The sequence below is a fragment of the Triticum aestivum genome, chromosome 3D (assembly GCF_018294505.1).
Source record: "Triticum aestivum cultivar Chinese Spring chromosome 3D, IWGSC CS RefSeq v2.1, whole genome shotgun sequence".
NCBI lineage: Eukaryota > Viridiplantae > Streptophyta > Magnoliopsida > Poales > Poaceae > Triticum > Triticum aestivum.
This window is the reverse complement of record NC_057802.1, coordinates 185,604,072-185,628,442: the sequence shown is the minus strand read 5'-3', so window position 1 is coordinate 185,628,442 and position 24,371 is coordinate 185,604,072. Positions and strand designations below refer to the sequence as shown.

Here is a 24,371-nt window from a genome sequence, read left to right as displayed (position 1 = left end):
CTTCTAGGGTTTTAGCCATTATGATCTCGTGGTAGATCAACTCTTGTAATACTCATATTCATCAAGAACAATAAAGCAGGAAGTAGGGTATTACCTCCATAGAGAGGGCCCGAACCTGGGTAAACATCGTGTCCCCTGTCTCCTGTTACCATCGACCTTAGACATACAGTTCGGGACCCCTACCCGAGATCCGCCGTTTTTGACACCGACAATGAGGCCCCAGCCTCTTCCCCTCTGCCTCCTCCTTCCTCCACCCTGTCCGCAACCGGGCCGTGCATAGCGCGCGTGCACCGAGCCACATCATTGCCCGTCCTCACCTGCGCCGCTTGCCAGCCCTGCCTCGCTGCCGCCGTGTCCCACACCCCTGCGCCCCGCACCGTGCCGCGACTGCGCCAGTCCCGCTACACCGCGGCCTAGCTCGCCGCCGCAAGCCGCGCGACGCGCCGGTTCCGCCCCGCTGCTGCTGCTAACCCCGTCGTGCACGCGTGCTCACGATGCCGCCATGCCTACCTCTGCCTCTGCTCACGCGTTGCGCTATTGTTGCGGCTGCAGCGGCTGCTGCTACTGCCGCGCCGGCCTCGTGCTCGCCGCGGCCTCCTTCCCCACGCGCGCCCGCCGCTGCTCCTCCCAGCGCCCGTCCGTGCATCGCCTCGCCTTCGCCCCGCTCCGCCCGCACGCCTCCGCCTCCAGTCCCGCAGGCCACCGCAGCGCCCACGGCCAACTCCGGCACCCCGCCGCACCCCGGCGGCCGTCGCCTGCATGCCCGGGTCCGCTCTGTCGGGCGCATGGCGCCGCACGCCCGTAACCGCACCGCCCGGTGCCCGCTAAGGCCCCCTGGGCCTATGACGAGGGGGGCCCACGCCCAGAATGCTTTTAGAAAGAACAAAAATAAATAATATAATATAATATAATTAAATTAATTAATTGTGTTTAATTAACCTAATCATTTAACTAAACTAATTAAACCTGTTTAGTTAGTCTTAGACAATGGCAGTGGGACCCACACGTCAGTTTGACTAAGTCAACTGACTGGTTGACTGCTGGCATCATGCTGATGTCATAATTACATTTTCTAATCAAATTAATTCTTTTAATTCTAAAAATGGATTAAATCTTTAAAAATTAGTATAAAATAATCTGTAACTCAGATGAAAATACTTTCTACATGAAAGTTGCTCAGAACGACGAGACAGATCCGAATATGCAATCCGTTCATCCGCCATACGTCCCTAGCATAGCGAACATGCAACAATCCACCTCCGGTTCATCTGTCAAAAATGTCAATACCAGGAATACTTTCCCGGATGTTTCCCCCCTTCGCTAGTAGCACCTAGTACCGCGTTAGGGCACACCTAGCACTGCTCATTGTCATGTCATGCATCGTCATGCATATTCTGCTGCATAGTCTGTCTTTGCTACTACTGTTATTACCTTTACCTGCAATCCTAAATGCTTAGTATAGGATGCTAGTATTCCATTAGTGGACCTACATTATTGTCCGTCTGCCATGCTATACTACCGGGCTGTATTCACTCGGGAGGTGATCACGGGTATACACTTACATACATATTATATATGATACATGTGGTGACTAAAGTCGGGTCGGCTCGTAGAGTACCCACGAGTGATTCATGGATTGGGGGATGAAAGGACATTTGTCCCGACGGCCCTCTGGGTGGATCTTTGTGGCGGAGCGACAGGGCAGGTTGAGACCACCTAGGTGAGAGGCGGGCCTGGCCCCTGGTCGGCGTCCGCGGTTACTTCAAAATAACACGCTTAATGAGATCTTGGTATTTAATCTGAGTCTGGCCACTGGCCTATACGCACTAACCAACTACGCGGGAACAGTTATGGGCACTCGACGTCCTGGTATCAGTCGAAGCCTTTTTGACGTCTGCGACTGAACGGCGCGCGCCGGGTTGAACCGCGTAACGCAACTTCCTTTGTAATGGAGGTTGCTAGGTCTGCTCACTGGCCGCATGCGCAACGTGCAGGTGTGCAACGGGCGATAGGCCCAGACCCTTGCGCACTTAGGATTTAGACCGGCGTGCTGACCTCTCTGTTGTGGCTAGGTGGGGCTGCGACGTGTTGATCTTCCGAGGCCGGACATGACCCAGGAAAGTATGCCCGGCCAGAGGGATCGAGCGAGTTGGGTAATGTGGTGCACCCCTGCAGGGAAGTTTATCTATTCGAATAGCTGTGTCCCTCGGTAAAAGGACGACCCAGAGTTGTATCTCGACCTTATAAAAACTAGAACTGGATACTTAATAAAACACACCGTTTCAAGTGTCGGATACAACCCGATGATCACTCTCTCACAGGGCGACGAGGAGAGGATCGCCGGGTAGGATTATGCTATACGATGATACTTGGTGAACTTACCAACTACTCTCTTCTATATGCTACAAGATGGAGGCCAGAAGCGTAGTCTTCGATAGGACTAGCTATGCCCCTCGTATTCTTTCATTCTGCAGTTCAGTCCACAAATACTACCCATTTCAAGTGCCGGATACAACCCGATGATCGCTCTCTCACAGGGCGACGAGGAGAGGATCGCCGGATAGGATTATGCTATACGATGATACTTGGTGAACTTACCAACTACTCTCTTCTATATGCTACAAGATGGAGGCCAGAAGCGTAGTCTTCGATAGGACTAGCTATGCCCCTCGTATTCTTTCATTCTGTAGTTCAGTCCACAAATACTACCCATTTCATTGTTACCAATGCATATGAACTGTAGATCCTTGCTTGCGAGTATTTTGGATGAGTACCCACGGTTGCTTTGCTCCCCCTTTTTCCCCCTTTCTATACCCGGTTGTTGCGACCAGATTCGAGCCCAGGAGCCAGACGCCACCGACGATGACTCCTACTACACTGGAGGTGCCTATTACTACGTGCAGGCCGCCGCCGATGACCAGGAGTAGTTTAGGAGGATCCTAGGCAGAAGGCCTGCGCCTCTTTCGATCTGTATCCCAGTTTGTGCTAGCCATATTATGGCACCTGTTTAACTTTATGTCTGTACTCAGATATTGTTGCTTCCGCTGACTCGTCTATGATCGAACACTTGTATTCGAGCTCTCGAGGCCCCTGCTTGTATTATGATGCTTGTATAACTTATTTATTTTTAGAGTTGTGTTGTGATATCTTCCCATGAGTCCCTGATCTTGATCGTACACGTTTGCGTGTATGATTAGTGTATTATTGAATCGAGGGTGTCACAATTTACTTTAGTGTCTTTTGTGATGAAATGTTTCCCTCTTATGTCAGTTTAGTTTCTTGTTTCCTTTTGTCACTTGCATGCTTTCCACTGTCCCAAAGACTTTGATTGCATGTTTTGCTTACCTTTTTTGCCTGTTCTAAGTTCTCTTCTGTTTAGTTCACTATTCTTCGAAGAATTTCTTGAAAATATCTCATTCACCCCCTCCCCTATCTAGTCAATTAAATACTCTTTCACACCCCCACAGTGCCGTCGCCCCCTAAAAATTCCAAGTTCGAAACCATCGAGAATGCTTCGGAAGGGGGAGATAGAGTAGGGAAGGGATACTATGTTGCTTCACGTCTGTGTTGGCAAGGAGTAATGGGATCCGGCGACGCTGCCTGCCTTTGCCTCCTCTGCGGCTCCGCCGCCTTTGGTGTCGCAAGAGAAATGAGGAGAGGAAGAGCGGCTTTTGAAACCGCCCGCACCCATCGCCCATAACATTTTGCTATGGGCACCACCACCAACGTCGACGCCATGGGGCTGACTTGTGAGCCCGACGATTTGGATTCGTGCGCTCACTCGCTAAGAGAACAACTTGCTCCTAGCGCCCTGACCAGGTTGCACATGGAGCTCCAGGCGGGATCAATCGACGATCGTGCGCTTGCGACGACAGAATCGTGCAGTTGCAGGACCGAGCGTTCAGGTGAATCTAAATATTATATAATTTACATTTTATTTATCAATTGAAGATCCGGGACGGAGGGAGTAAAAGTGAATTGCTGGCTCCATCTCCAGGTACACTTTATGTCAAGCCTAGTTACAAAATAGACAAATTTACGTCGATCACACGCAAAGAAATTCAGTACCCTGAAAAAGTTCCAGTAGAAAAGAAAAGGAAGAGGCAAACACAGTATCCCCGCAAAAAAAACAAAAAAAAACAATCACACGACATTAACCGCGAAAGGCGTCCGGACCGAGTGCGCGCCATCTGACCAGGTGACGGCGCCGTAAGCGTACCCCTTGCTGGCCCCAGCGCTCCCAAAACTCACCTCGTACGCCGCCGTCGTCCACCGCCTCGAGAACACCAACCGCTCGGGCAACACCTTCAAAGACAGGCCCGCCGGAGCCTCGACGGTCGCCGTGTACGTGGCGTTGGAGGGCCCCACGTTCATGGCGGTGCGCGACACGGTGACCGCCTTCCCGGCCGCGAGCCTCGGCACGGAGATGGACGGGTAGTTGATGCCCGTGGCGATGAGATCCGGCGAGGGCGCGCCACGCGGGCAGGCGAAGCCGGCGTCGCCGGAGACCATGCGAACGAGCTTGGCCTTGTAGCCGTAGTAGCAGAGGAAGTTGAGGTAGTCCTTTGCGGTGGTGTCGAACACCAGGCCCGGGCTGAGCGCCCGCAGCGGGCTGATCTCGCCGGCGCCCATGTCGTGTCCGGTCGCCACCGCGCCGGTGTTGCTCGCGACCGGCTGCCCGAGGTTGTTTCTCGTCGTCGCTGCAGCCACGATCGCTCGCTTTGGTTAGAAATGCCCATCTGCTTTGCTTAAATTTGTCGAGACTATGTGTATATACCTGTGGTCATGAGAGCTGATCTGATCATGGACGGGGACCAGCCCGGGTGGGCGGACTTGACGAAGGCGGCGGCGCCTGCGACGTGCGGGCAGGCCATGGAAGTGCCGGACTTGATGGCGAATGCCGAGGGCTTCTTGCCGTCGGGGACGTCCGCCTTGTCTGTGGACGGCATCGCGGCGGCGAGGATGCTGACCCCGGGCGCCATTAGATCAGGCTGTCACCAAGAAAAAGAAACATCCTGTCAGAATGCAAGCTACAAATGCCAGATTGGATCTTTCTCTTCTGACCCATGCTGATTAATCATGTGAATTAATACTGTTACTGACCTTGAGGATGGATTCCGTGAGACCACCAGGGCCGCGCGCTGAGAAGGACGCCACCATGGGCGCGGGCTTGAACAGCTTGACGTCCTCGGTCGGGAGGATCACGGCCGTCGGATTCCTGAACCAGGGAAACACCCATCATCGTTCATCTACTTTACTTCCTTTCTGGTCAGTGGTCACTACGTAACACGGAAGCAAAAACTCCCGTTGGGTTGGGTTGGGTTGGGTGACTCACTTGGTGGAGTTGATGTAGTCGAGGATCTGCGCGCCCAAGTCGGCGCCCACCTGGGAGAAGGCGAAGCTGCCGGCGTCCAACGGCACGTCCTTCTCCGTGTCGTCGATCAACACCAGCCCACTCGCCCCGGACCCTTCCGCCACCAGCTTCTTCACCCGCCGCGACACCATCGAGTTCGTGCCCACGCACACTACCATCTTCCCGGCTACCTTCTGCACGTCCAACGATCCCGGATAGCAGTTGCTGCAATGCAAATATGCAATACAGTTCGTGACCGACACGCTCAAAATTCATCCGTCTGCACTCGATCTGCACCCGTGACGCTGAGAGACGGACGCTTCAAAATGGTCTTGCTGTACCTTGCCTCGGACGCCGGCGTGTACCGGCCTGCCGCTTGTGCTCCGAACACCAGAGGGAACCGGTCTCCGCTGAGGCTTTGGTTGGAGAAGTTGATGGCGACTCCCTGACATGCCGCCTCACGTTCAGGACAAGGACGTTCCCGTTCAGCTTGCAAGAACAAGAAGCATGGCAATGGCAACGCGTACCTTGACGACGTTCCCGTTGCCGAGGACGATGCTGGACTGGAAGGTGCGGTCGATGCTGGAAGCGGCGACGGTGAGGATCCATGGAGCTGAGTTGACGACCGTGTAGGGATTGGGACCGTCGTTGCCGCCGGAGCAGACCACCAGGACGCCCCTCTGGTGCGCGTGGAACGCGCCCAGCGCGATGGGGTCGCTGAGGAAGTCGGACGCGAAGGCGGAGCTCATGCCGATGGAGATGGAGATCACGTCCACGCCGTCGCTCACCGCGTCGTCGATGGCCTTGAGCAATGCCGAGCTGGAGCACCCGCCCATGCTGCACACCTTGTACGTGGCCACGCGGCTCGCGGGCGCGCCGCCCTTGGCCGCGCCCCGGGCCAGGCCGTAGTACTCCGCGTCCGCCACGACCGCGCCCGCGGCCGTCGACGCGCAGTGCGTGCCGTGACCGACGGTGTCTCGCGGCGAGCCGGTCATCGCGGCCGTTACCGCGCCAAGGGAGGCGTTAGACGACGTGGGCGCCGCCGAGCCGGCCTGGATGCCGTAGTACCGCGCCCCGATGAGCTTCCTGCGGCACACAATGCACGGTCGCAGAATTTAAGCCGTTGTGCACAACATGGCAAGTGTTGTTTTGCCAGTACATACTTGTTGCACTTGCTCTTCTTGAAGTCCGGGCCTTCCATGCACAGGCCTCGCCACCTCGCCGGCACGTCCCCCATCCCGGCGTCGTTGAAGCTCTGCGACTCCGGCCAGACACCTAACGACGTACGACACCAAATCAAAAAGGTTTGAGCGCGCGGATCAGAAGGGTTGCAGCCTTGCAGGCAATGCCGATGTCAAAAGTCGCGCACGTACCGGTGTCGATGACGCCGATGATGACATCGCCGGAGGCCCGGCGGCCGAGGCGGTCGGTGCGGAGGCCGGACTGCGTGTCGAGGAAGTCCCACGAGCGCGTGGTGTGCAGCTGCAGAGCGCGGTCCCGGAACACGGACACCACCCTCTCGTGGTCTGGTGGTGCAACAACCAAACAAAACAAAATCACCATCAACTCACTGGCGCACGATCATCATCACAACAAACAAAACCGCGACGAATGGACGGGAGGCCAGGCCGAACGAACCGGACAGCGCGGCGGCCTCCTCCTCGGTGAGCTCGGCGACGAAGCCCTCGAACGCGTGGTGGTAGCTATGCGTCAGCGACGGCGTGGACAGCCGTGGCTCCAGTTCGCCGCTCGCCACGACGACGGACGACAGCATCGGTGGGCGGCGCGCGCCGCCTCCACGTCGCCGGCTCCCGAGGAAGCGGAAGGACTCCCCATGTAGACGACATACGACTGAAACGATGATGCCCGTCAAACAAACCATGGCAAGGCAACAATCGATCAACTCCTAGCACTTGAGTTATCACATTTCAGGGTTGAGACACATGCATGCATGCATGGCCGGGTGCGATCTAGTATAACAGGAATAATTCTACTACTAGAGCTACCTCTTTAGTGTGCTGTGCTTCAGCTGAGAGGGGTACCAGGAGACGGTAGGCGAGGACGAGGATGCCGAAGTGCGCGCGTTTCACCATTGATCCCTCACTCCTAGTTTCCTGCTAGAAATGGAGTGACCGATATGATACCTGCAGCATGCACGGGCCCAATTTGTAGCTAGGGCTCGGGCCTCCTTCCTTTTGGTTTGTTTATCGGAATCCGATTCATCTAAACTCTGACTGCTCTTTCTTTATCTTCTTTTTCCCTGGTGCTGCTGCTTTACCTCGCTTTTCTTTTCTTGTTGGGTCTAGTACATATAGAAGCTTCTCATGGAAACTGCTTTCTAGTCGTCGTCGTCGCCTCGTCGGCCACATGCCCGTCTGAGATGATATTGATATCCAAATGCTGCACAGATTGTCGTTCCTTTTCTTCTTCTGAAGAGCTTGCTTGACACTGAGGGATGGAATATATGCGCTATGACACTCAGCCAGCCATACTGTTGCAGCGATTCTCTCGGATGTAAAAGAAGGTTTCGATGCTTATATCTCAAGCTTTACTTAGTGCTTCTGCCCATGATTAGAGCTGACAAGTGAGCATTTGGACTCTACTGCTGCTTCACCAGTGGTTGCTGATCAGGAAGATAACTACTACTATATCACAAGGAAAGTGATGGATCGTAATGTCGGCCAAGAATCTTTTGCCGTGCCGTCGTGGTATTTAACCGCACATGTCGTTAAAGCTGCGCGGCAGTGCTAACCATGTCGGTGCTGCCTAGTGTTGAACAACGCTGGGGCAGGTCATTTTCAGGCACCTTATCGAATTGCCTTTGGCAAGGTGACACTCGTTTTCTGGTAGTTGAGCTCTCACCTCAGGCAATACGAAGACGCATTTTCTTAAGGGTGTGTCTATGGTCTCAGTCAAGTAATATAGTACTCCCTCCGTAAACTAATATAAAAGCGTTTAGATCACTACTACTTTAGTGATCTAAATGCTCTTATATTAATTTACAGAGGGAGTATATAAGAAGTAAAAAAGAAACTGAAAAGAATTTTTTTTACGAATCTTCATGCAAAATCAAAGGAATATAGCATCGACTGAGACATAACGAAGTCTCAGTCGACTGAGATTTAGCAAAACTGTTTTCTTAATAACATTGTGTTTCTTCTTTTCTTAGCACTGCTTCTCTTTTTCTCTCTCTTATTAAGGATTTGTTTCATACTAGTATTATTTTCAGAGCACTGCCTATTTTTCCTTCTTACTTTGGTATGGCAATATCATGATGATCTGATGATGACTGTTTAATTTTATATTGGGGTGGAGATCCGAGACGGGATCGCAATCAGAAATTCATTGCCACTGGATGGTGGGGAGCAAAGGGAGAAAGTACAAGGGAGGGATGTGAGGTTTAAGAGTGTCAAGTGCCAGCACATGAGCAAAAGCTTTTTTGCTCCATAACAATGCCGCATCCAGTTCTCCCTATTCCGCCTGCCTGCCATTATGTTTCAGGCCTGCCTACTGAGTACTGACTGACCAAGCAGACCCAGAATCAACTTAAGTCATGGTGTTCCTGTTCTTCAGTTATTATTTCAGTGGGAACTTGATGCATCCGAAGATCCAGACGATGAATGTTATAAATAGACAGATAAAAAAAATATTTCAGTTAAAATTGAACTTAGAAGTAGTAGATGACTGTAAAGAGTTTGAGGGGGCGTACATTGTTGTTGTTGTTGTTGTTGTTGTTCCTGTTGTTCCTTCCTTGAGCATCAAGGGCCACAAAGGAGAGGGCTGGGTGCAGTATTCACATACTGGGCAGCGTAACCAAGTGAGCAAGCAAACGGAGATTCCTTTGAGCTATCAAAGCCAGTGGAAACTCGTCTGAAAGAGCAGACTTTCAGCAAGCACGAGACTTGTCTGAAAACTGATATTTTTGTTATCGACAAAGGACCGATGTTCCTTTCAAGTTTTAAGCCACTGCATATTTGAGGGAAGATGGTGTCCAAGGACTAGTCGGCATTCCAATAGCATATTTGAAATAAATTAAAAATTTACAGAATAACAAACGGCAAAAGAAATAAAACATCCCAAAACTTGCTTCAGACAGACAGTTGTACAACATAGACTAACCACAGATAACAGCACATCAATCTGCTGCTATGGACACGCAAAAAGGTTTCATTATGGTAAAAATTTAATTGCATTATAACCGATTATGTGTTTCAGAACAGAAAAATTGTACAAACCAAACAAACACCAATGCATTAGAGGAACGCAACACGTAGGTTTACAAAGGAATGGTACGGACCAGCTGTCCGACATCATGTGCCGGTCAGACATTCTTGAGCTTCTTCATCTTGGACGGTGGCCACCTGCCCTTCTTCCTCAGCCGCCTCTTTTGGACGAGCCGCTTGCGCCGCTGCCTCAACTTCTTGGCCACCTTCATCCGTGCCCTCTGCTCCAGGATCATCTGCTGCTTGGACTCGAGCGGCATGTCCTCGATCGAAGCCGCTGGTTTTGGCTTCTCTGGTTGCTCCGCGGTATCAGTTGCACCAGCCTCTGCAGAGGCGTGGACAACTACGGGCATTTTCTTGGCAAGAGAAACATGGCTGACTGAGGCGCCGGTCTTGCACTGAAGTCTCGAGGCTACAAGAAGAGCAATGACAAACAACACTTAGTAGGATCTATGCTTACACTGACGTAAACATTTAAATTCTGAGCTCATGTATGTCACATGATTCGTAGCATATGTAACGTGCAGTAGCTAAATTTATTGTGCTCTCTACTATCATCAGATGGAATTGCTACAGAAAAGATATGGCCTGTCTATGCTTACAGTGATGTACACATTGACATGCTGAGCTCATGTATGTCACATTGCTCATAGCACATGTAATGCGCAGTAGCTAATTTTAGTGTGCTCGCTACTATCATTAGATGGAGCTGCTAGAGAAAACATATGGCATCTAAACTCAATTACTCGTCTGTAGCAACCTGCAAACTGCGAGCTGCCACGGTGTGCTTACGGATTTCATCAAGTGTCCGTAACGGTGGCCTATGCTCATAAGACAATTTATAGTAGCACTAAGTTTGAAAGGAGCAACCTTCTGAGGTAGTAAATGTAGTCTAGCAGAGAAAAATGAACATTCTTCCAAGAAACTGGTGCAGACAGATTGTTTGAATAAATTCCCGGACGAGCCATTCCCATCGAGGACAAGCAGAGATGCCGCGACTAAAATTATGCACGCCCGAACTAATTCCTCCACCGATTTCGTCATCGGACTTCGCAACAAGGGATCACCCAGTAAGCACTTAGCCATGGAACATCAACGAACGTACGGGACAATGGCGGGATGAGGCATAACGGCAGCTTACCGAGGTAAGGGAAGGCATTATTGCTGGCGGCGGTGGCGGTGGAGCTGGAGAGAGCTCGGGCACGAGGAGCGGAAGAGGGGGAGGGGGCGATGAAGGAGACGGTGGGGGACAGGAGGAGCGCCATGGCTGTGGATTTGGGTTCTGGCCTATCCTATGCGGAGGAAGGCCACCTCTGCTGGAGGGATAAGCCTGTACAGGGAGAGTGCGCTGCGGTCTGATCAGAAATCAACGGACAGAGTTAGTCGCGCTTGAAAAGGCCTGAGATGCTCCTCACGTAAGAAAACAAAAAATCACATCATTTCATATATATTTTTAGCTTAATATCACAGCATTTGATTTCATTTTACAGTGGACGTATTATTTTTCAACAATTCTATGCAAGCGCACATGTTGTAACATGTTGCTTGGCTATTGTTTTAGGGTTTCTCGGTTGCACAAATATCACCAAAGGTGCCCGCTTGATATGCATTTTAGATAGTGTATAAGAGCATACCAAAACGTTTCTAACCGCTAAGAGCAACTCTAACATAGACCCATATCAGCCAGCTAGCCTTCATATTTGGCGGCTGGACGAGGCGATATAACGAGCCCTCCATCCATCCAAGTATTGGTACCACAGACATTTCACATTTCAGGAGATACACTTTCTTTAGCCGCCGCCATTTGCTGTTACCCCCGCTGCCCGTACCGCTATGAGCCGTTCGTGGACTTCCCATACTTCGCTGCAGCCCCACAACTATCTCTCGCCATCTGGTCGTGCCACTCCTTCCACCGCTCGATCTCAAGGTGTTCGACGACTTACCCCGAGGTGGATTTTGCCAACTTTTCTTGTAAATTTAGTTTAGCGGCTCATAGCTCATGTAGATGGCATAGGATTACATTCTGTGTAGATAGATCCACTAGTAGAGCCATTTTTGGACAATTCATCATTGGATTCGAGCTTCGAGTCCAAGAGTAAGATCATGGACGCCGAAGATGATATGTTCTCTTATGGTTGCTGACTGGATAGCGGCAACTGGCACAAAGAGGGAGCGTGCAAGATCACAGGTTGGTCGTGCGACATTTCACCAAAACAGAACAAAAGGCCATGAGAAGCTCATGCGCGACGGATCGACGGCATGGAAAGTGCATATGTCATGCCTGCAGCTCCATTGGATGATTATCTTCAAATGGCTGAAGATAAAATCATAAAGTGCACAAAAATGTTCGCTGAAACAATCATGAAGGTTTACGGAGAGCAATATCTACGAGCACCCGATGTGAAGGATACGGACAGGCTTCTATCAATGAATGCAGCAAGACGCTGTCCTAGGATATGAAGATTATTGGTTCCTCATATCCCTTGAATAGAAATAAAATCAGAGCTCAAATACAGGTACTTTCGTCCTGCATTTTGTGTCAGAAAAAAAAAGAGGGGGTATATCCAAGTACAGGCATGTAGACAGATTATTTGTTCAATATCACAAAAGATAATCATAACGTACAGTACAGGGTTACAGATGCATGATTCTGAACATCTCTTCAGGAAATCAACAGATTTTGTGCAGGCCGACAGTGCAGTCATAAACATAGGTGTTAAGTGATAGTATGTCACAGTATACTAACTGATAAATGTAAACTGAATGAATCATATGAACAAATGGAGAGATCAAACGGACAGCTGGAGTATATGATACTGCGAAGATATCTTCATCTTCATTTTACCATCGCGTACCTAAGAGTACCGATATTTATTGCATTGCAAGTTCAGATCCGGTTGCCACCATTGGCTAATGCCATGGGCATATTTGAAGTCCGGTGAAGGGCTCACGTTTACAATCAAGTCTGCAGATGGAAGAAGGTGCAGCGGTTCTGATTCCCATCCTAATGCCTTGTAAAACAGGTCTCCGATTGAGTTTTGGGTCGCAAGCTTCTCAATAAATCCAGCACCGAGATCCTCCATGTTCCTACGATGCTGGAAGTACCCAATGTACTCTGAACATACATGGTCTCCTGGATTAACAAACAGATATGGCGTCCATGATGACAAAATGTTGAATGATTCTTCCGCAACAGACCTCTGATTGTTCCCCTCGGTTTTTGCTTTCATTGCAATAGCTAGTCCCGCGGTAATAACACTTCTTGCAATGCGGAAACCATGCTTTACCCTCTCATCCCTGATTCCCTCTATCGGAGCAGCGACAAACGGTGGATTGAAGAGAAAACTATCCAAAAAAGCGCCCTTCTTAACCATGTTTCTTCCAGTAAGGATGGCCGTACCTGCACCCAGTGAATGACCAGCTAGCCAAATCAGGGATCCAGGGAAAGCTGAGGCTACATTTTGAACAGCTTGCATCGCGATTGCAAATCTTGAGGTCTTATGGAGACCATTTTGAACAAGGTGGAGGTCAAGGGAAAGATCTCTAGAAATAGTTTCCTTCTCAGTTATGGTGCCTCTGAAGGCAATGACAAATCTAGGGGCATCCTGGGCAGAAGCTTCTTTACTTGAAGGAGGGTTGAATTCAAATATTGCACCGAATATAGACAAGTCAACATCATCGACAAGCTTCCGGATCATCTCAAAATGGAAGAACTCCCACCAAGGAGGTGCTGCGGCGTCAACAGATTGACGGTTTAGTTGCCGGTCTCTCTCCAAAACATACACAGCCTGAACTAAACATGCAGCCACAGATCTCCTATTATTCTCGCAGTTCCTTTTGTGGGTCCAAAGAAAAGAGAGAAAGTTACTACCTTATGAGAACAGGACATAAAGGCAAGCTGAGAACAGGACAACATAGGGCCAGTTCTTTTGGGGCTTATGGCTGACTGTGGAAATAAGCTGCCAGGGGAGAGGGCAGCTTATTTCCACAGCCAGCCATAAGCCCCAAAAGAACTGCCCCATAGTCATGTACCCCCTCCATTCCATATTAGTTGTCGCTGATTTAGTACCAAGTTGTTGTACTAAATCAGCGACAAATTGTACTAAATCAGTAATCAGCAACATCTTTCCTGAAAGGGTAACTTACTTTATGCCATCCAAACGAACAATGCTTTTGAATTTTTTTATAACCCAACAATAAAATAACTAAATAAGTTTGAAAATCCTTTCTCACTTTTCCAGTACCATTCGTATTGCTCAATTCTACTTCTATTTGGTTACAGTAGTTTTCCCCATCTTGTAATCCTTTTTTGGGTCGAGGTACATGATGTTATTGGTAGATGACCCATCCATCGCTAGATGTACGGCTAGGAGATTTGCTAAGCTGCCAATGGAGGCCAACAGTTTGGTACTATTTTTTGGGGCTCACCAAGCCCCAGCAGCGTAATAATATCTATGGCCCCCTACTTGACAGTTAGTGGCATCGAGTTAGGCTGGGAAGATGGTAGAGGCACTGAGGCACCCAGAGATTACATGGTGGCGATTTGCTGGGCGGAGGTGGAGAAGGTAGGCAGATGCGAACGCAGAAGAAAACAATGGGACAACAAAATTGCGTCAATTAGGAATGAGGTGTGTGTTGGTGCAGTGGTTAGTTGTTGCAAATCATGTTCTCATGTAGCACACCCAGTTAACCCATACACACCCATTTACCCATAGAGATGCAATGCAACTGAAGTAACAAAACATAACTAGTCTGTTCTAGCACTCTACATTAAGCTAAACTTAACATACTTTTTGAAGCTAAGCTAAACTTAATTTTCACAGTGCTTTTGGCAATCTTATCCTCTCTCCTCCAAGGAGGCAACATTATTGAATTAAACAATAACACTTCCTTGTATTCAGCAAATTCACATGTTAGCACACATCCAGATGTGGAATGTTTTAGTGGAACCTAATTCAACAACTGCTGCCCTGACAAACAAAAATTGCTTATTCCTGAAGCATGCGCTGTGATGAACGTGTAGAGTCGTATTTGTTTTTACCGGTAAACGTCAATGCACAACTGCATATAGTAACATAAGAAATGATAATGAGGATTGCAACTGATTTTGATTGAAAAGGAGCAATCTCAAGGTTATAAGTATGCTGACCATGTCAAATACTTTTCAATAAAAATGAGAATTATTTCATTAGAGAAAAATAGCCTACATAAAAGATGAATAATCCAAAGCCCATACTGATGAAGCTTCAGGCCACTTCGGGTTAGGCCATAACCAGTGTGGAGTTGGCTGGAGATTGATTGCGTAGGATAGCAAAAATTAAGCAACTAATGCCTGGCCCATTACAGCCATAGCTATGTCCAGGTGTGGATGCCATGTTAAGAACCAGCTGGTGACTTGGGGTTCATTAGTGCCTCGTACCATAAAATTAATTACTTAAAATCCTATGGTCTTCACTGAAATATAAGAGATGAATATAGGTCTTGCAAAATTCTTCAAAATCTTTTGCATAGTCAAATCTAGGATTAGCTGGAATAGAATGAAGAACATAATTACATAGAGATCTAAGGTGAAAATATACATGAGAAGGAGAGAGGAGTTTACATCACACATTCCGTTTTCTATCATATGCTCAAAGTTTACTAACTTGCACTCCTTTCTATGTTTCTAGAGGAATCGTTGGCAAAAAAATAAACACCATAAACTTGAATGTATCACGTTGTGTTATCTACCAATTATGACTGATGACTATGATAAGTTCCGTAAACATCACTGGTTTGGTGGGATTGTTTACCCGAGCAAATGCTAAATTTATGTAATCAGGAAAAACAACATGAGATATACAGCTATTGGGATTAAATTAAGCAACACATAGCGATAGAACCTCATAAAAGTACACAGGTTTTTGCACCTGGAATTGTATCGGTATTTAACATAGCAAACATATTGGATTCAAATGTAAGCTCTATGCAAGTGCTATCTATCAAACACTTGCAAAACATTATAGGAAATGTTATGTAACATACCAACTAACAGGATTAAGATATGTCGGCCCTGAGATACCAAAGATGTCTCTCTCCACAGCCATCAGGCTATACAAAGCTGCTCTTCAGTTGATTGGCTTTGGTAGTGAAGAAAAACATAGCACTGAAATAAGTAGAAAAGGTCAGCACATAAAAGTACAAATCTTTAAATTGTTGAACTCTTCAAGCAAAACATATACAAATGCAACATCAGGGGGGCGTTGCAATCAAATACTAAAGAAAGGGGCAACTCTAGTCCTTAGTGTACGAAGTCTAAAACTTCTGGCTCAGTCCAGCAGAAAGGTTAAATGCACGAACATCAGTGTTTGTTCCAACTATGGATAGCAACTGACAGCTGTGACAGAAGGTAACTAGCGGTTGAGCATTTCAGCCTTTCAGGGCCAATCAGGCAAGAAAAGGTATCAAAGGAGAGGAAGTTGGGAACAAATAAGGTTTTTATAGAAGGTTCAAGGGCAGTCATCAGATAGATGTAACAGCACACAACAATGTCATTCTCAGAGAGACTCATGCAACCAAATAAAATAAAAGGTTCAGATGAAAAAGGTCGATTATTAACAAAATCATTAGAAATTTTGATAGAAAAAAAATGGAACATGGTATCAACTCTTTGGTTTAGCAGGTGTGTGTTCTAAGTTGACAATGATACTAGCAGCTTCAGTTTGATTGGCATGAAACTAGGGCAGTTGTGGATCAAAATCTGAATCAACCCACCTTGTAATCTTCTGACATTTTCCATTAAGGGGTATTTAAGTATCTGCCACTCCGCCCATTGCCATGTTAGATACAACCATTGCTAACCTCTAAAGTATATGTTATCCTTGATTATTTGCCACTTTAATTATTCATAGTTTAATTGTTTCATATAAATCAGCTCTTTTTCCGACATGCAAAAGTCGAGTAAATTGCATAAAACCACCACTTTGAGGGTTAGGTTTGCGAAAAACACTAGGATACAGTTTCTCTGCAAAAGACACCACATCTTGTGTAATGGTTTTGCAAAGACCACTGATCGGCGTATCTGGCCCTGTAAAGCGAGATTATGACAGGTGGGTCCCTTTTTGCATACGTGGCGTAACGGCTCCAGCCAAACGGCGTTTGACCATGAATTTGTCCAGATTTGCAAACCAATCCCTGTAATTTTATAGGGACACCCTTCAATCAACTTCAGAAAAGCAATCAACTCCATGGATCTGGCCGGCCCAAGCACGCGAGCAGAGAAGCAGTACGACGTCGTGTCTCGTCGCCGGCGAGGGGGCACGCTGTCGGGATCTAGGAGGAGTGGCTGCGTCGCAGCAAGCCATGTATGCTTGGGGTAGTGGCCAGGGAGATGGTCGTCGGCGGGCGGCGTGGCTGTGCGGGCAAGGCGGCGGCGTCCATGGCGCTCGCCCATGGCGTTGTGGTTCAGCGGCTACGACTCGGGGCCGTGATCTGGACGACTAGGAGGAGTAGAGGGAGGGGAGAGGAGCCGCAGGGGCCGCCGGGCGCCGGTGACGCTGGTGGGCGGCGTGGCCCGAGCCCGCGGTGAAGCGCCCTCTGCTCAAGGAGCTAGCGGGGAAGCGTCACGGAGCCCATGGCGTTGCTGAAATCCCATGATGCAGCTGCACGACGTACACGTGCAGGGGCTCCCCTCGCGTCGCCGAAATCCCTCTGCTCATTGGCGCACCGTGGCGGGCGAGCTCGGCTCCGAGGAGGGAGTTCGTGGCCGGAGCCAGGAAAGAAGAGCGCGGGAGGGCCGAGGCGACGCTCCGGCAGCCAGAGGAGGAGGGGGCTCGGCCAGGGTGGAGGCGGCTCGGCTGGAGGAGGAGCTGTGGCTGCCGCACCTCACCTCAGGGAAGAGCTCGCGATGGATCTGACCGGCGGCGGAGAAAGTGGAGGTCGTTTTTGACACAAAAGACATTTCAGTAAGAGGAGGAAGAAAGAAGAATTGGAGGAGAAGAACTAACTGACAGGTGGGCCCTGTGTCCTGCCTAACGTCGTTTGGCTAGAGCCGTTTCGCCACGTATGCAAAAATGGGCCCCACCTGTCATAATCTCACTTAACAAGGCCAGATCCGCCGATCAGTGGTTTTTGCAAAACTATTACGCAAGGTATGGTGTCTTCTGCAGAGAAAATGTATCCTAGTGTTTTTCGCAAACCTAACCCTCAAAGTGGTGGTTTTATGCAATTTACTCTGCAAAAGTCAATATTGCCTGTTAGATTGTTTGCGTAATTGAAGACAGTGACTACATGATCGAACAGTGCAGCTTATATGGTTACCAGAGCATCTTCCGTGGATCCAATCTACAGCCAGGCTGGTTGTTGTCGCAGAAAACTTCGTCAGCTGGTGACAGTAGGCCGTTGAAGCCACCCCGCCTGTGTTGCGCAAGTGGATCTGGAAGCACCGCAATGGCGCCATCATCGACAAAGCCCAGCCCAACATCCCAGTTTGCTCGACATGATCATGGCCAAGGCTTAGTCATGGGTAAAGGCAGGCGCGGAGTGTTGTGTAGAACTTAGGCGTGTCACGTTGTAAATTAGGGTGTTGGCTGGTCTCGAGATTGTACATAACTCAAAGCTTTTTGTGTTTTCTCGAGAGAGAAAATTGGGATATATACTGTTAAATCCTTTTACAAAATGATTAACTTTGGGGGGGTATCTTCTGATATTCAGGATGCTATTTGGAAGATTAAAGTCCCACCCAATATCCATGTGTTTCTCTGGCTAGCTTATTACAACAAATGCCTCACTAGGGATAACCTAGCCAAAAGAAGGCATGTAGAAGACTCTACATGTGTGTTTTGTGGGGAAAACGAATCTATCAAACATCTCTTTTTTGATTGTGTAGTGGCTGTACAGATATGGTCTGTGATTGCTGAAGGGATTTCTATTCCTATACCTGATTCATTCCTGTCCTTGATTCCTTTATGGAAACAAAAGAAAAAATATGAAGCTGTCAACCTTGTTACTTCTGCTACCTTGTGGGGCTTATGGCTTCTGTACAATGAATTTGTCTTTCAGGGGCGAAGATGGCGAAGTATTCACTGCATCATGGGCCTGGTGGGAGGACTAATAAGGCAGTGGAAGATACTGTGTTCACCGCCCAGGGTGCGCTACTTCTCCAGTGTTTAAGGCTCTTGGATCGACGAAGAGGGGAATTGCTTAGAATAGCCTGGCGTGGGAACTAAAACAGAAGACTGAAGTTTGCAGATTTTGGAGCTTGTTGGATGTTATCTTTTACTGCTCTTCAGCCTCTGTCCTCTAGATATATGTATCGCGTTGGTAGTTTGTCCCTTCAACTACTGTGTAATAGGGATAGGTTTGGACCCTTTTATCTGTAACAGCTACTTTGGTTGCTGCCGAGCGCTGTACAATGTCCTGATTTGTGGTGATCTTGCCTTTGCTTTTTAATAAAAGTTGGGGCAGGGGGAGAAACCCCTTTCATTCAAAAAAAAGAAAGGTTACCAAAAGCATGAACTACATACAATATCTGGCCATTAATACAATGCACAAATACCAGATGAACATCAAGCAGAGAAAATGGGCGACCATCCAAAGCAGTAGAGTAATTAAGCAAACAACTGGGCATCATAAAAGGAATTTATCTTGTCTTGTTGGCGAGGAAGGAGAGAAAGGTAGTTGAAGCAGAGGGAGCAAGGTAGGAGCCGGCTGAGATGTTCGATGTGGAGGTGCTCACGGACGGCTGTAGTTAGGGAAGTGAAGAAGTTAAGGAAGAGGCCGAAGACAAAAACGGAAGGCAGCAGAGTCACCGGTTCTGCTGCTCAACGGCAGGGCGGAGCAGTTGCGGTGGAGGATCGGGGCTCCGGCAACTAGGCGTGTGGCGGTTGAGAGGAAAATCGGTAGCGGCGGCACGAGTCTGGAAAAAATCTCTTGAACAAGCATTGGAGAGAAAATAGCAACGACATTTTCGCCTAAATTGGATCCCCGCCTGAGAAATCCAATCAAAATCGCGCGAATGGGATGAAAAGAAGAGGCAACGGATAGATCTTGCGGGGGGATGGGGATCAAACGAATCTGGGACAGAGGAAGAAGAGTGTTACCTTGACGAACAGCGATGAGGACGGGACCGGAGTGGGAGGGGACGAGAGCCGAAACTGAGGGCGGGGGCGCAGACAAGATCTCACGGCAACTTGCGTCTCTCCCCCAAACCACCTCCTTCAATGACTCGTAACCAAACGGGTCTCAAAACGGTTGTATTTGATTGGATTCGACAAGCCAACCCGACCATAAATTGCATAAAATCCACCAGTTTGACCTACCAAATTCATTTGCTCTCTCCTCTCTTCTTCATCCTTCGTGCCAGACGTCTTGTAGCTCCACCGTCACCCTCGCTCCGCAGCCGTTCCGAGCCTCAACGCCGCCAGCACCGGCGCAACAATCCTCTCTACCGTGCTCGCCGCCGCGGACATCGTCGCCGGCCCCAATGCCACCGCAGTACGTCCGGCAACTATCAGGGCTGCCCCTTGTGCTCTATGTGTTCAACACATTGTCCGACCCAGTTTTTGTGATTTATTCATAAGGAAAACGATGGATTCCGATGCTTTGTCAGACTTGGAGTATGAACAGACGAAGCTTGATAAAATGATTGAAGATGAGTTTTTCGATTCGTCAGATTCGAACGAAGAAGTGGACATGAGCATGCACGAGGAAATGGACCGGCGGGTGGAGCAGATTCTCAATTTCAAGGGCTCGATCAAAGGGAGAAGAGTGATCAATCAGGATAGGGTCTCCGGAGCACGACTACTGCACAAGAACTACTTTGTTCCGGATCCAACTTTTTCGGATGATCCATGGTTTCGTCATCGTTTTTGTATGCGCAAACCATTGTTTTTGCACGTTGTCGAGGAGTGGAGGCACATGATCACTACTTCAAGTCACAAGGGATTGTTGCGGACTCACCCTACTCCCTTAGACAATGCAGTGCTCTGAACACGAAAGTTTGCAGTTCAACCTTCTTCTCCCATGTAGAGTCACAGGCAGCGCCTCGGATAAAAGCACGGGCGAGAACTTTCTTTCTCTGCTAAGCAGAAATGCATGGCTGCTCTGAGGACGCTTGCACTTGGTACTGTTGTCAATGCCATTGGTGAGATGGTCCGGATGGGGAGAGCACATGCCTAAAGACTACTGTCAGGTTTGCCCGAGTCATGCTGCAGGTGTTTGGAGCAGAATATATGAGAGAACCAAATGTGTAGGACACAGAAAAGTTGTTGCCTATTGGAGAGGCCAGAGGGTTTCCGGAAATGCTCGGGTCAATTGATTGCATGCATTGGCAAATGGAATAACTATCCCAAAGGTTTGCGGGAAATGTATCAAGGTCACGCCAAAGAGGCCACCATCATACTAGAAGCAGTGGGATCACATGATTTATGGACTTGGCATGCTTTTTTTGGAATGTCAGGTTCTCACAATGACATGAACGTGCTTCAACGATCTCCCGTGTTCAGCGGGCTTTGTAATAGGGAACCGACGCCGTGCAACTACACTGTCAACTGCCGTGACTACAACATGGAATACTATCTTGCCGATGGCATCTAACCTCAATGGGCGGCGTTTGTGAAGACCATATCCAAACCACAAGGCAATAAACAAAGCCACTTTACAATAATGCAGGAAGCAGCTAGGAAGGGTGTAGAGGGCATTCGGAGTGCTTCAAGCTCGTTGGGGAATTTTTAGTGGAGCTGCAATGATGTGGGCATCAGAAAACATTGTGGCAGCTGATGACATGTTGCGTCATTTTGCACAATATGATTGTTGAGGACGAGGGTGATAGTGTAGCCCAAACCAATGATTTTGAAGCGCCTGGAGAACAAGTTCAAATCCCGAAAGTTCAAGATGCAAATCAGCTTATGAACTTTCTGCAGATGCATCAGATTCTTCACGATCATCAGGTGCACAAGCAACTACTAAGTAATTTTGTGGAGCATATGTCGACCCACAATGGAAACCAAAGAGCTAATGTTTGAGTTGTGCACTTAAATTAAATTTTATGTAAGAATTATGTAATTTTGCTACCAGCATTTGTTATTTACGTGTGATATTGACATGTATGATGGGCGTGCATGGATTTGCATGTATTTGAGAGTCTGGATTTGAGGTATGTGATTTGTCGGGCAGGGCATATGAGGGGTGGTCCAGCTGCATCCGCGGGCGTGCCTGGGCGCGTCCGTGGACATGTAGAGGGCAGGATTTGCCAAGTCCGGTTGTAGATGCTCTAAGTCGGCCATCTAATCTTGTTCCCTAAATGTTCATCCATGGTTTTTTTATTCGTGGTGAGATCAAAATAATAGCAAACCAAATATTTGATGGGTGAAAATATTTAAATATGATAATAATTCTCATATAAATATTAGAATCCAAGTAAGTTTTGAAATAAAATAATTCAAACTTGAATTTAACTCGCATGTATGTTCTAATTGTCCCATTTAACTACTCAAAGATGCTTAATCAGATCTTACTTGAACTGCTCATGATGGTGCAAAATATCGTCAGATCACTCGGTATGGGTCCAAGCGCGGCTAGAAGTGTGAGATCAGAGATCACACAAGAGTTTTACCTAGGTTCAGGCCTCCGTAGAGTAATACCCTACAACCTGCCTGCTTTGATTATCCATGGTGGAGAGATACCTCGTGTGAGGGGTTACAATGGTGTTTGATGTTGTTATCGAGAGTTTCTAACTGAGATTAGATGGTTGTGAAGGTTCCCTGGCCTCCCTTATATAGATGATGGAGGCCTAGGGTTTACAGGGGTGTAGATGCGATCTCCTCTGCTATCGCCCTTGTCTTGGAGGGCAAGAAGGTCTTCGACGCCCTCCTAGGGTTTCCCTTTAGCCCTGGGCCTGGTGGGCCCTTAGTTAGTCGAGAGGTCGGGCACCTATGGATGAGCCACCCCAGGTGTATGACACCCTCAGTAGCCCTCGAGCGCGTCGGAGGTCGCAGGAGAGGTCTTCGAGAGCTAATGCAGACTCTTGACCTTTATTGAAGCCACCTTATTCTTGGAGCCTGGCTGGGATCTTCAAGTAATCCTTTCACCCAACCCCTCGAGGCACAACACCCATGTGACGCTTTGATTTCTAACCACATCCAGGAGGTCTCCTCAGGAATGGCGCGGTAGGTCTTCGCGAGCCTTTATCGCATTCCTTCATGTAGAACGTGCTTTTGGAGCTCAAAGGCCCCAGCCTCATCCGCGTCTTCGAAGGGTTGTGCCTGTTAGTCGTCCCATATGTGTCAGACGGGGGTTCGTCAAGTCTTTTCTTCATGATGGAAAACTAGCCTAGATTTCCGCGCCCACGATTAGAGGTGTGGTAACTACAGCGGAAGGTGGGAGATGTGGCGCATCATGATGCCTCGATTCCCGGCGCGTGTTGTGGTTGGCCATAAGAGAGGCGAAGAGAGCGAGAGGTTTTCACCCTGCCTCCGCTTTCTTACCTGCACTCTAGCCAAGCCGCACGCCTCCTCGATTTTGCCATTGCGATGTTCATGGTCTTTGGTCCTTTAGATTCCTCCCCCGAGCGACAGACAATGGCGAGTATGAGATTCTTATCCTAGGGCCATGGCAGGGGTGCCCAAGCAACCAAGGACGCTGAGAGGAAGAGGAAGAGAGAGTTCGACACGGTCGGCGAATCGCAGCAGGCGGCTGGCGAGGCCGTGAGCAGGTGGTCGCCTTCCATAGCTTCGGACGGGAAGGTCCAAAAGCTGAAGGCCGAGGGGTGATTTCCTCCAACCAGGGTTATCAGACCCCCCCTGTCCAGGGAGAGTCCTCTAGCGCCGCTCTCCGCCGAGCGTGTACTCCACTTTGATTTCTTCAGCTGCGGGCTTGGCTTTTCCCTACACCCTTTCGTGTGGGGTCTTCTTTTCTTCTTTGGATGCCAGCTCCACCACCTCAGCCCCACGGGCATTCTTCGTATCGCCAAGTTCATCACATTCTGTGAATGCTATATGGGGACTGCCCCATCTAGACTTGTTCCGCCACTTTTTCTGCATTAGGACGCAGATGAGTGGCAGCAGCGTCCGTGACCTTGGAGGGGTAAGCATCCAGTTGCGGCCCTCTAGCCAGTTCTTCCCCATGAACTCCCCAAATTGATGGGGTCCTGAAACAAGAATTGGTTCTACATGTCCGGACTCGAAGACAACCTGTCGGCCTTCTGCGGGGGCTCCCTGATGTATATGAACTGCCGGGAGTCCCCGGATGATCTCTCTAGCGACGCCGAGCTGCTGGTGGCCGTCGCCGTCCAGCTGAAGGAGAGAAGCTTGAAGGGGATTCATATCATGTGGACCTGGGTGGAGCGCCGCATGCTCCCTTAGCAGGCCCGTGAGGAGTTGATGTGCAGCTACCGGGGCCAGTCGATCCTTCTTCGGTTTCGTTGGAGGATCTCGGGAGAAGGAGGTCCACCGCTGGCTTGCCCTTCTGTGAGGAAAGAGGCTGCCAAGATCTCATTGGAGGTTGTGGTGGAGGCCTTCCTGTTGGGTAACATAGTAGAAAACAAACAAAATCGCGCCTCCGGCGGCACCTGGCGCGGAGGAAGGGCCCGGCCGTGCGCTGGAGCTCGCACGCGGGCGCAGCGCCATTCGCCAGACCTTTTCCAGGAAGCAATGAGCGCGTTGGGTCGGCTTGGGGGAGAACTTGTCGATGTCGACGCATGCCTCGAGGCAGAGGGCCTCCACCTGGCGCGCGAGTGGCATCAGCTGAAGGTCGCCATCAACCTCGGGCATGTGCAGCATGAGCGCCCTTACGGATGCCACGGTGTCCCTCACAGCTTC

The 24,371-nt window shown here is 49.1% G+C and overlaps 2 protein-coding genes and 1 pseudogene across 3 annotated transcripts; all 3 read right to left on the bottom strand.

Moving 5' to 3' along the window:
* Nucleotides 1–3,912: 3,912 nt before the first annotated feature.
* LOC123078192 (CO(2)-response secreted protease-like) lies at nucleotides 3,913–7,635 on the bottom strand (annotated as a pseudogene).
* Nucleotides 7,636–9,523: 1,888 nt separating this feature from the next.
* LOC123078195 (50S ribosomal protein 5 alpha, chloroplastic) lies at nucleotides 9,524–10,958 on the bottom strand. The gene is made up of 2 exons (XM_044500608.1): nucleotides 10,718–10,958; nucleotides 9,524–9,988 (listed from the first exon to the last, which is right to left on the bottom strand). Exons 1-2 carry the CDS (start codon nucleotides 10,839–10,841, stop codon nucleotides 9,675–9,677), a joined length of 438 nt encoding a protein of 145 aa, XP_044356543.1. The 5' UTR covers nucleotides 10,842–10,958; the 3' UTR covers nucleotides 9,524–9,674.
* Nucleotides 10,959–12,155: 1,197 nt separating this feature from the next.
* On the bottom strand, nucleotides 12,156–19,903 carry LOC123078193 (GDSL esterase/lipase At4g10955). Of its 2 annotated transcripts, none has more exons than XM_044500606.1 (3): nucleotides 19,656–19,903; nucleotides 15,601–15,721; nucleotides 12,156–13,410 (listed from the first exon to the last, which is right to left on the bottom strand). In XM_044500606.1, exons 2-3 carry the CDS (start codon nucleotides 15,660–15,662, stop codon nucleotides 12,432–12,434), a joined length of 1,041 nt encoding a protein of 346 aa, XP_044356541.1. In that variant the 5' UTR covers nucleotides 15,663–15,721; nucleotides 19,656–19,903; the 3' UTR covers nucleotides 12,156–12,431. The 2 variants fall into 2 exon arrangements, with proteins under 2 accessions (XP_044356541.1, XP_044356542.1); XM_044500607.1 differs by having other exon boundaries at nucleotides 12,156–13,306; nucleotides 19,656–19,877.
* Nucleotides 19,904–24,371: the final 4,468 nt, after the last annotated feature.

What these genes read in the sequence shown, in the direction of transcription:
- LOC123078193 (XM_044500606.1), bottom strand. Translation starts at nt 15,662, where the DNA reads ATGGCTGTGGAGAGAGACATCTTTGGTATCTCAGGGCCGACATATCTT. An exon ending in TATCTTAATCCTGTTAGTTG is followed by an intron (nt 13,411 to 15,600) that starts GTATGTTACATA and finishes GACCCACAAAAG; the next exon opens with GAACTGCGAGAATAATAGGA.
- LOC123078195 (XM_044500608.1), bottom strand. Translation starts at nt 10,841, where the DNA reads ATGGCGCTCCTCCTGTCCCCCACCGTCTCCTTCATCGCCCCCTCCCCC. An exon ending in TAATGCCTTCCCTTACCTCG is followed by an intron (nt 9,989 to 10,717) that starts GTAAGCTGCCGT and finishes CTCTTCTTGTAG; the next exon opens with CCTCGAGACTTCAGTGCAAG.